At 45.3% G+C, this 12,500-nt stretch overlaps 1 protein-coding gene across 2 annotated transcripts in view; it reads right to left on the bottom strand.

Annotated features, from left to right (window-relative positions):
• The window catches only part of LOC143289739 (nuclear receptor subfamily 5 group A member 2-like), a 43,755-nt gene that overhangs the window by 21,271 nt on the left and 9,984 nt on the right, over nucleotides 1-12,500 (bottom strand). Inside the window, exon 1 of one of the 2 annotated variants that reach the window (XM_076598824.1) lies at nucleotides 2,562-2,970. The exons of the other annotated variant lie outside the window; for it this stretch is intronic. Coding sequence (XP_076454939.1) covers nucleotides 2,562-2,808 — 247 coding nt within the window. The 5' untranslated portion in view covers nucleotides 2,809-2,970. Of the gene's footprint in view, nucleotides 1-2,561; nucleotides 2,971-12,500 lie in introns of those variants that run through there. 2 annotated transcript variants of the gene reach the window in all.

Below are 12,500 nucleotides of genomic sequence, written 5' to 3'. Positions count from 1 at the left end.
CTCATGCATGTTAAAGGCCACTTGTGTGAGATGTAGGAGTCACACGCAGCCAACAAACCAAGATAAGGAAGAGTACAAACTTTTGGAATCATGATTTGTACATTATAAAAATTGTACAAATCAAGATTCCAAAAGTCATAGCAAAATATCATTATATGTCAGGTTTTTGGTGTTGTTTTTTTCTGCCCTGTCATCTGCACCGCTTCAATGGCATTACTCCCACCCTGCTCATTCCCAGCCACACCCGCGTTCGTCTGTCACACTCCCAGTGTCGGCAGCCCGCTGGGAACCATTGATGTTAGGTCGCCAGGAGGCCACACACCAGAGGAGACTCTGAACTGCTGCTGAGTCACTTCGGTGATGTTCAGTGGTGCCTGTTCTGATTTAACGTACTTACGACATCACCTACTTAGCCCCCTACTAACGACAATAATGGCTTAGTCGCAGAGCCAGACTGAGTGAGTGTCTCCCCCAGAGTGGATTCCGCCACCACGTCCCTCAAACAACAGCCCTCCATGAATCTGCCGACACTGAAGACATTGACAGGACTCACCCCAAGCACGGAAGTGGAGGGGTATTGAAACTGAGGTCACCATGAGAGCTGGGCATGAAAGGCCACAGACTTTGGAACTGTTTTGTTTATATTGATGAAGGAGAAGGAAGATGACGATGATGATGACAATGTTGCTATGGAGGTCCATTTTGGTCTGGAACTACATGACAAGGCTGTACTCTATGCTTCCTTCCATAATGATATCCTGGCGTCAACCAGGCCCGAGAGATATGGACACTTGCACTAAGTTGCAGTGCTGGACAGGTAGAGCAACACACCCAAAGATGCATCCGTGAAGTGGATGATACTCGACTATATGGTCCCAGTCTACCCATTTAAGCCCATAGCACACTCAACTCTGGGTAGCAGCTGGCCTTGGGCCGAAAACCCACCTCCGCTGGGAATCGAACCCGTGTCCTCCCAGCTGTCAGTCCGCGACGCTAACCACTTTGCCACAGTGGCTGGTACATGTCAGTTTTTGTCTCTTCATCTATAATCACATCCTCCTCAAGAACAAACCTATATACATTTCTTTCTATGGTCTATGTATTTATTACTGACCACTCCATTCCAAATAATCTATTCTCTGAATCCACATTTATTTCTTCCTAGTTTCATGCAAGTGTGCATGCTTGTGGAGGAGGAGGAGGAGGAGGAGGAGGAGAAGGAATGTCCTGTCACACACGTAGTGACATACTGGAGCCAGCTGCATTGCTTGGTGCTTGGACAGAAGAGCCTAGTATGGTCGCATTTCGGCACCAGCTAGGTAAAGCACCCATGTCACTGAACTGCAACCAGTTGATGGGCCTTTTGTGCATTAACCTAATGCTCTTAATTTCCAGTGGTAGGATTGGCCATCACAGGGAAATCCCCAGCTATTCTTAGACACCATCTTTTCTGTGGTTCCTGCACATGGTTAATTTGCACTCGAAACTGACTGGCGGTGAAAGGGTTAAAGGCAGGAGAGGAGAGGAAGGGGGGTTTAGTGGCGAGTTGGGGGAAAGCAGGTATACGGAGGGTGCACTGGAATCAAAGGTGAACATTTCAGACAAATATAACTACAGGATAAGTACAATTACCATTCTGGTCTCCACCCAACAATCTTCTTGGATAGTGGTTGCATAGTATCAAATATCACGTGGGTTTGTTAGTTTGTTTTTTAACTAAAAAATATGCTTAAGGTGCAATCAAGCGCAATTCTGATCAGTGTCATTGTATGAAATACCACAGCTGACACAAAAGCCAGGGTATCAAATTCCTGGGTGATGATATTTCATATAAATTCTGCATTCTGGAGTAAATGGAATCACAATTACTGCACACACAGTACAAATGTGTATACATGTGTCATTGTGTGTGTGAGCTGCATACTATGTGTTTGTAATCTATGCAAACATGCAAGAAACCAATAAATGCATGCTGCAAGTGCAAACACAACACATACAACTTAAAACCATTTCATGTGATATATCACCATAACAAGTGTATGCATGACAATTACTGACACTGCAAACACTGCTTATTGTGACATCTAATCTTCTTTGCTGGCAAAGATGCATATTTCATGAGATGATGGTTTTCATTTCAAAGCCGTTTCATAGTGACGGCGATCAAATGCTGGATAATGAAAAGGGGAGAGCATCCATTGTTCTCTGGTCAAGGTGCACTTAAAAACCTCCAAAAAGAAACATTTTTTTTCTTCTCTCCATTTTTTTTTTCCACAAACGGTTAAGCAACTGCAGATGATGGGAGCTCTAACGAGTGCATTCTGCACGTGGAGTGACCTCTCTCGACCGTCTTGTGATACCCCCCCCCACTCCCAACAAAAACGCGAACAGCAACGGATCGAGGCCATGCCGAACTGACCAGCTAACATGACATAATAATGAGCACACACACAGACACACACACACGCGCGCGCGCACACCCACAACACACCTCCGTTGACCTCAAAAAGGACAAGGCATGGCGAAACATGCCATCGATCTTTTTTTTTTTTTCTTTTTACCGTCAAAACTGGGTGCCTGGAAAGAGGACTGCGGACTGGAGCTGTGTACACTTCTGACGGACAACGAGCTGGCTTCATAGCTGAAACTGGGGACCGAGCTGGTGCTGGTGGTGGTGGAGGTGATGGAGACACTACTACTACAACCACCACTGGTCGAGTCGATCGAAGAAGAAGCAAGAGTAGCGGTCGATTCTGACGACGGCAGGGGTGCACGCGACAAATCGACGTTTTCGCACACTTGAATCATTCCTGAGGAATTGTCACACAGCACGCCGAGTGGAAGCCATCAACACCGCAGTCACGGCTGCCTGAAGCAGGGGGAGGCAGGAAGGAACGACGCACTCGTGCCGTTGGTGGTCGTGGCAGGGTGTTTTTTTGTGTTGTATTTACCAGGCAAGTTCAGCTGTTCCTTTCACTGCTCGTCCTCGTTGCGCCGAGAGGAGCTGACGAGGGCCGTTGCGCATGCGCGCTATGCCTGGAAGTAGGTCAAAATGGGGTTGGTGGTAAACAGAGCAAGCATGCACTGGCTGTCCGGACGGACGGTTGTGTGTGTGTGTGTTTTTTTCCGGGGGTGGTCAGTTAGCGAGGCTGGCTGGTCAGCGAAGAGGACATGACATGTTGGCACCGCCAGCTGCATGCATGCGCGGACACGTGCACCCTCGCCATTGTTCTGCCAGCACCATGCTCCCTTCTTGGTTTGGACAAACGTCACCAGCTATTTTTAGTGTGTTTCGATGGAGGGGGGAAGGCAGCATGGGGAGAAAGGAGAGGCGGGGGCGGGGGAGGTGAGAGGTGGAGGAGTGAGCATCGTGATGATTCTCGACTGAGTGATACAAAATTATGTTTAAAAAAAAATCTCTCCCCACCCTCTCTCTTTCTCCCCCCCAACAAATTATGCCAGGCACCTTTCCCCTCACACGAACAATGCATGGACATGTGTTCGTTTGCAACCCGTGTATAATTCGCTCCCATTTTCTTTGTCACAGATCCCGGCGGCAGTCAGTGGAAATGACGATCTCATCAGAAGCTGCTGTTTCACTGAGTGAAATTATAGCACAGCAGAAAAGACGATCACACCAGATGCTACCATTTGAAATATCAGACAGTCGAAATGACGACTGACCATATCAGAAGCTTCTATTTGAGTAAAATAATGTCATAAGACTGTCAAAATGACGATCACATCAAAGAGTTTCTATTTGAGTGAAATACTATCAGACAGTCAAAATGATGATCACATCAGAAGATACTATTTGACACATAAAATAATGAGTCAAAACTGATGACAATCACATCGGAAGCGACTCTTTGACGAACTGAATAATCACTGAGTCAGTAACACAGTCGAAATGACGATCACATCAGAAGCTTTATATACTCTGATTTAGATAACAACTTGAACACTGACTTAGACAGTACAAATAGTGACGACTCACACCAGACGCTAATATTTGAAATAATAACACAGTGGGAATGACGCCGATCACACCAGAAGCTACTATTTGAAATAATAACAGTCAAAATGACAATGACATCAGAAACTACCATTTGAAACTAACAGACAGCAGAAATGACGACGTGAAATCAGAAGCAACTATATGAAACTAACAAAGTGATCATTAGCTACTATTTGTGTAATAACATACAGTAAAAATGACGATCTCATTACATCAGAAGCTACTATTTGTAATAACAGACAGTAAAAATGACGATCTCGTCACATCAGAAGCTGCTATTTGAAATAACAACAGACAGTAGAAATGACGACGTCACACCGATCAGAAGCTACTATTTGAAATAATAACAAACAGTAAAAAATGACGATCTCGTTACATCAGAAGTTACCATTTGAAACTCAGTAACAGACAGTAAAAATGACGATTTCGTTACACTCAGAAGCTACTATTTGAAACTAACAGACAGTAAAAACGACGATTTCGTTACATCAGAAGCTACTATCAGTTGAAACTAACAGACAGTAAAAACGACGATTTCGTTACATCAGAAGCTACTATTTGAAACTAACAGACAGTCAAAATGACTGCGATTACCTTACATCAGAAGCTGCTTTTTAAAAAATAATAACAGACAGTGGAAACTACTTGTGGACGATCCGACACCAGAAGCTATACTTCATTACTGAAATAACAACTGACAGACAGTTGAAACTACTTTTCAAATAGACCTCACCGAAAGCACTTTACATGTACAAAAAAAAATCTGACTTGGTGATGACTGATAATTGTTCGATGACAAAACGATAAACTATATAAATTTGCACTGACACACGGCAACCTGGGAAACCGCCACTGAACTCCTCACTGACTGAGATAAACATCGTGACACATGCATTCTGATGTTCACATCTGTTGTCACCTGCACACACACACACACACTGTGACAACACACACACACACACAGAGTTACACACACACACACACACAGAGTCACACTGTGACACACACACACACACACACACACAGAGTCAAAATGTGACACACACACACACACACACACACACTGACATACACACACATACCATGTGGCAGACACACACACACACACAGTGTCACACACTCACACACACACACTGACACACACAGAGTCAAACACACACACACTCCACAAACAAACCACACTTTCAGACTATCTCTCTCTCTCTCTCTCTCTCACACACACACACACACACACAGTGATGGCTTTGATATTTGGCATTCATCTTATTGTCCAAATCCAAACCATCCCTCCGGACAAAGGAGTTATCGTTTATAGCATACTGTTGTCAATTTTGAGTAATGATTGTAACTAAAACTAACACTGTAACACCCCCACCCTCCACTAATACACACTGTGACCCTCCCCCCACATCCCCTCCCCACACACACATGTGGCTTTCACATGATATATATTTTTATTTTCCAAATCCATTTCATTCCTCTGGACACAGCAGTTATTCGTTTAAAGCAGACTGTTGCAAATTTGGAGAAATGATTGTAACACACACTTACACTGTGACACCACGCCCGCCGGGGACCTCTCTCTCTCTCTCTCTCACACACACACACGCTTATTTCCATAATATTTCCAGTTATTGCACTCTCTTGCCGGCTTTTCGTTTCAATGAGCCTAGTTTTCATTCATTCATTTATCAGTTTAGTCGATGATTATCCATTCCTTCATTCTATGATTTATTCGTTCGTTCATAATTACTTTCATTCATTCATTCACCGAGTCCATTCAATTACTCTATTCATGTGACGAAAATCATGGTCACTCTGACGTATAAAGACAGTGACGTAGTTTTTGACCTGGCATCTCATCAGATCCAAGTCATTGTATTGATCATGATTAGTTGATCGTATTATTCTGGAATGAGGCGATTACATCACCGGAAATTCGAATAACTTGATGTGTGTGTGTAAACAAAGCCCTCATATAGCCTATTTTTCAAGATGGAAATTTTGGACAAAGTTGAAATCCTTCAATGTTCCTTACTTCTGAGGCTTTAACAAAAAGTATATTTTAAGTTGTTATTGTTGGTTAAACCACAAAGAAAAAGAATCGATCTTTGTATGCAGGCATTTGCTATCCCACAGCATCTGCGCACGACGCTTGACATGTACCAACCGCCATCGATTCATGAATCACCTTCATAGTTTGTTCGCTGTCTGTCTGTCTGTCTGTCAGTTTCTCTGTACCCACACACACACGCGCGCGCGCGCGCGCACACACACACACACACACACACACAGATATACATTTCTCTCCATCACTCCCTCCCTCTGTATTTCTCCCCCTCCTCTCTCTCTCTTTCTGTGTGAAGAAGAAGAGGAAGAAAGAGAGGAGGAGGAGGAGAGGAAGAAGAAGAAGAAGTAGAAGAAGAAGAGGAGGAGAAGAAGAAGAAGAAAAAATAGAAGAAGAAGAGGAGAAGAAGAAAGAGAGGAGGAGGAGAGGGAGAAGAAGAAGGAGGAGAAGAAGAGCAGAAGGAGCAGGAGGAGGAGAAGAAGAAGAAAGAGAGGAGGAGGAGAGGAAGAAGAAGGAGAGGAGGAGGAGAGGAAGAAGAAGAAGAGGAAGGAGGAGGAGGAGAAGAAGAAGAAGGAGAAAAAAGAGAAGAGGAGGAGAGGAAGAAGAAGAAAAAGGAGGAGGAGGAGCAGGAGGAGGAGGAGAAGAAGAAGAGCAGGAGGAGGAGAAGAAGAAGAAGAAGAAAGAGAGGAGGAGGAGAGGAAGAAGAAGAAGTAGAAAGAGCAGGAAGAGGAGGAGGAGGAGAAGAAGAAGAGCAGGAGGAGGAGGAGAAGAAGAAGAAGGAGGAGGAGGAGGAGGAGAAGAAGAAGAAGAAGAAGAGGAAGAAGAAGAAGAAGAAGAAGCACGAAAAGGAGAATAGGAAGAAGACGAAAGAGGAAGGGGGTGAGGAAAATCCCGGCAGCCAATCAGCAGATGCCTGACGCTGGAAGTCTGACCACAGGGTACACACCATGACGCTCTATCCAAAGACACCAGAACAGAGGTATCAGTGTCTATGCTCCATCCAAAGACACCAAAACAGAGGTATCAGTGTCTATGCTCCATCCAAAGACACCAAAACAGAGGTATCAGTGTCTATGCTCCATCCAAAGACACCAGAACAGAGGTATCAGTGTCTATGCTCCATCCAAAGACACCAGAACAGAGGTATCAGTGTCTATGCTCCATCCAAAGACACCAGAACAGAGGTATCAGTGTCTATGCTCCATCCAAAGACACCAGAACAGAGGTATCAGTGTCTATGCTCCTCCATCCAAAGACACCAGAACAGAGTTATCAGTGTCTATGCTCCATCCATCCAAAGACACCAGAACAGAGGTATCAGTGTCTATGCTCCATCGTCTCGCAGAAGCTGGGATCGCCTGAAGGGTTACCTCCACACGGCTTGCGCAGACCAGTCTCCGCTTTCCTGCTTCCCCCGTGACAGATAAGATACACACACAAACAAAAAAGACAGACACACACACACATACACACAACACACACGCACGAACACAGGCACACACAGACACACTTTCCTGTTTCCCTGTGACAGATCTCTCTCTCTCTCTCTCTCTCTGTGGTCAGTTTGTGGAGATCACAGTTAGGTAAATCGAGGCCACCAACCCGACAGAGAGAGAGAGAGAGAGAGAGGGGGGGGGGGGGGTGGGGCGCAGACATAAAAAAATATTAATTTTTCAGCTGGTGGAGATCACAGTTATGTAAATCGAGGCCACCAACCCGACTGAGAGAGAGAGAGAGAGAGAGAGAGAGAGAGAGAGAGAGAGAGAGAGAGAGACAGACAGACAGACAGACAGACAGACAGACAGACAGACAGACAGAGAGGGCAGACATAAATCATGATTGGACTTTTCTGCTGGTGGAGATGATAGTTTCGTAAATCAAGGCCACCAGCCCGAGAGACAGAAAGAGGGCAGACATCAGTGTCACTTTTTCCTCTCTTATTTTTCTCTCTTTGATTTTTTTGATAAATGAATCACCTGCCGATCTCAGCGCGACTGAGGGGAAAACTGACGTGGGTGTGGGAATGGGGGTAGTGGGAGGTGGGGGTGGGGGGGGACGTGGGGGGTCAGGGTGTCTGAGATAGTGTGTGGACAGGGGTAGGGAGGGGAGGGAGGGAGGGAGGGAGAAGGGGATGTAACTCATGCTGGCGATGACAGCTGAATAACACAAGGCACAATGTATGATCTATATGGCTTGACTCTGAGAAGATTATAAGGATAGAAAGGATCACGGAAACCCTGACCCACTTTGCAATTATTTGGGGGGGGGGGGGTTGGGAAGGGGGCGAGTTCATTAGCTGCTTGACAGCCTTGCTAATCTCCTCCTTGATGGGCGTGCCGCACGCAGTCAATGGTCAGGTAACTTCAGCTGACTGAATCTCCGGTGGTTCCTACGGGGCTGGTCTGTTCGGCAGTAACTAAAAAATGTTTGAGGTTTAAAAAAAAAGGGGGAGATTATCAAATATTAAAGACCGTATTTGTACAACGTGTGAACGGAGGGACACTGGGGACGAATTCCATCACCTTTTTTTGATTGTCCAGCTTTCGATAAGGCAAGAAAAACATATTTACCAACATATTACTGAAAATACAACAACAACAAAACAAAAAGAAATGTTTTAAAATTCCGTTCATAATTCATAAGTACATACAAACGATTGTCAATCCACCCAATCATGTTCCTGAAAATCATAATGAATGCTTTCTGATTTAACTCGACAGACAAGGTGCGTTGTTCTGAGTCAACATACTTACATTTTGTTGAATACGAGTTTGTTCTGTTTTGAGTTTGGGATAAATGCCAACTGCACTCACTTCTGGCATGAATATACATTGTACAATGCTGTATCTCTTGCATGTCACTTTTTTCTTTCTTTTTTTTTAATTCTGTTCTTTTCTCCCTCCAAATGTATGTCTCATGTACGTCTTAACCAAACAGCTGGTGTGGCGATTGTACAGTTTCAAGCCCCCCCCCCCCCCCCCCCCCCCCCACACACACACGCATCCAGTCCTCGGGATGTCCTGAAATGAACACACGCCTTGTTCCTCTGCCCCTCTTCATCTGGTATTGCCCCCCTCCCCCCCCCCCCCCAACACCCCCCCTCCTTCCCCGCCCCCCTTGTCCGTCCTTCACGGGTCTTTCTGGTCTGTTGTGAACTTTCCTGGCAGCTTCTTGGTGGTGGTCGAGTTGAAATTCCTGCATGTTTCCCTTGGTGGGTGAGCTGCTTCCTCTGCTTCTGTTGTTGGCCATCGTCTCCGTGCGGTTGACTTGTGTTTCTTGACACTGTTCTTGATGTTCCTATCCAGTGTGTGTACGTCCCCCCCCCCCGCCCCCCGCCCGCCCCTCCCCCCGCGCCCCCTCCAATGCCCCAAGGCTGGGTGAACAGAATGAACGTTTGCTTGGTATCCCATTAGTTATCGTGCCGACATGAAATTTGGTATTGTTTCGTCCCTTCCCCATTCTCTCTTTAGTTCTGTCTGTCTCTCATAATCCATTACTTAATTGGACGATTGTACGTTGCTTCATCTGTGTGTGTGTGTGTCTCTTTGTGTCTCTCATAATCCAACACTTGATTGGGCGGTTATACATTGCTTCATCTCTCTGTCTCTCTCTCTCTGTCTCTCATAATCCAACACTTATTTGGACGGGTATACATTGCTCTCTCTCTCTCTTTGTGTCTCTCATAATCCAACACTTGATTGGACGGTTATACATTGCTTCATCTCTCTCTGTCTCTCATAATCCAACACTTATTTGGACGGGTATACATTGCTCTCTCTCTCTCTCTCTCTCTCTTTGTGTCTCTCATATTCCAACACTTGATTGGACGGTTATACATTGCTTCATCTCTCTCTGTCTCTCATAATCCACTACTTAATTGGACGGGTATACATTGCTCTCTCTCTCTCTCTCTCTCTCTCTCTCTCTCTCTCTCTCTCTTTGTGTCTCTCATAATCCAACACTTGATTGGACGGTTATACATTGCTTCATCTCTCTCTGTCTCTCATAATCCAACACTTATTTGGACGGGTATACATTGCTCTCTCTCTCTCTCTCTCTCTTTGTGTCTCTCATAATCCAGCACTTGATTGGACGGTTATACATTGCTTCATCTCTCTCTGTCTCTCATAATCCACTGCTTAACTGGACGGGTATACATTGCTGTCTCTCTCTCTGTCTCTCTCTCATTATCCACTACTTAATTGGACGGTTATACATTGCTTCATCTCTCCTCCCCCCCCCCCCCCCCCCCCCCCACCTCTCTCTCTCACCCCAGTCTCTCATAAACTATGCACTTGACCATTTGCAGTTGTTCTTATTGGGCTATTACAGTTTATTTCGTTTGCTTCCCCCCCCCCCCCTCCCCCATCCCTACCTCTCTCTCTCTCTCTTGCTAGCTAAATGCTCCCATGGATCTCTGGCCGATACATTTCAGATAATTCTATAACGATGCCAGAAACACTCAGACAGAAAGGCCAGCACGTTAATCGCTCAGACCCAACTCGCTCTTTCTCTCTCTGGTGCCAAAATGAGCTGTGCATAGTATTTGTATTTCTTTTATCACAACAAATTTCTCTATGTGTGAAATTCGGGCTGCTCTCCCCAGGGAGAGCGCGTCGCTACACTACAGCGCCACCCTTTTTTTTTTTTTTTTTTTTTTCCTGCGTGCAGTTTTATTTATTTTTCCTATCGAAGTGGATTTTTATACAGAATGTTGCCAGGAACAACCCTTTTGTTGCCGTGGGTTCTTTTGCGTGCGCTAAGTACATGCTGCACACGGGACCTCGGTTTATCGTCTCATCCGAATGACCAGCGTCCGGACCACCACTCAAGGTCTAGTGGAAGGGGAGAAAATATTGGCGGCTGAGCCGGGATTCGCGCTCAGATTTTCTCGCTTCCTAGGCGGACGCGTTACCTGTAGGCCATCACTCCATAGACAGGCTGATGTCTTGCTGGCTGGCTGTTTGAGTGCCTGGTTGGCTCAACAAGCTGAGCCCCGGTGCCGAGTTCGTGCTCATAAGGTTGTGAGTTCTTCTTCTTCTTCTTCGTTCGTGGGCTGCAACTCCCACGTTCACTCATATGTACCACGAGTGAGCTTTTACGTGTATGACCATTTTCTACCCCGTCATGTAGGCAGCCATACTCCGTATTGGGGTGTGTACATGCTGGCTATGTTCTTGTTTCCATAACCCACCGAACACTGACATGGATGACAGGATCTTTAACGTGCGTATTTGATCTTCTGCGTATATACACGATGGGGGTTCAGGCACTGGCAGGTCTGCACATAATGTTGACCTGGGCGATCGGAAAAATCTCCACCTTTTACCCACCAGGTGCCGTCACCGAGATTCGAACCTGGAACCTTCAGATTGAAAGTCCAACGTTTTAACCACTGGGCTATTGCGCCCGGCGTCTGAGACACACAATATAAGAAATGAGCATGGTCCGATGCCTATCTTAATGTGTTGTTGGTCTGAAGGTGTCAACGTCAAGTTGTGTAAGACATGCCCCCTCCTTCCAATTCCTTCCGGGGTGGTTATTTAATGGACCAGTTTCAGTTTCAGTAGCTCAAGGAGGCGTCACTGCGTTCGGACAAATCCATATACGCTACACCACATCTGCCAAGCAGATGCCTGACCAGCGGCGTAGCCCAACGCGCTTAGTCAGGCCTCAGTGAAAAAAAAAGAAAAAAAGGTGAATAAATAATAGATAAGCGTACATAAATAAGTAAATAAATACATAAATAGACAAATAAATAAATAATAATTACAATATGAAAAAAGGTACTACTAATAATAAATAAATAAATAAGACAACAATGATGATAAATAAGCAAATAAATGTAAAACATGAAGACACACATTCACACATACACGCACACATGCATAACAGATAATGGACCAGCAAAGCAGGACATAAAGGAGAGAAAAAACAAGACAAGAAGAATGTGTTGTTGTTTTTTTTACCCACAGGAAACACATGACAAGGGAAAAAAAAAGGGGGCAGAATCCAGGAAAGGAAAAGTATAGAAAAGATAAAATTCCTTGCACGGAATTACCAGAATTTGGCCGGGGATACCATTTCTTCTTCTGCGGCGTTCGTGGCCAGCTGCAACTCAGTCTCATGTCCACTCGTATGCATGTAAGAGTGTGCACACGGGACCTCGGTTTATCGTCTCATCCGAATGACTACGCCCTCAGTTTGATTTCCCAGTTAAGCTTCGGAGAAAGGGCAAGAGCAGGATTCGAACCCAGACCATCACGGACTCTGTATTGACAAATGAGCGTCTTAACCATTCTGCCACCTTCCTCACACACACACACACACACACACAACAACAACAACAACAACAAAACACCCACATAATCACGCACGTGCACACATACACACATACTCTCTTTCTTCTCACTC

The sequence above is a fragment of the Babylonia areolata genome, chromosome 14 (genome assembly GCF_041734735.1).
Source record: "Babylonia areolata isolate BAREFJ2019XMU chromosome 14, ASM4173473v1, whole genome shotgun sequence".
NCBI classification, from domain to species: Eukaryota; Metazoa; Mollusca; class Gastropoda; order Neogastropoda; family Buccinidae; genus Babylonia; species Babylonia areolata.
This window is presented reverse-complemented; position numbering and strand designations above follow the sequence as displayed.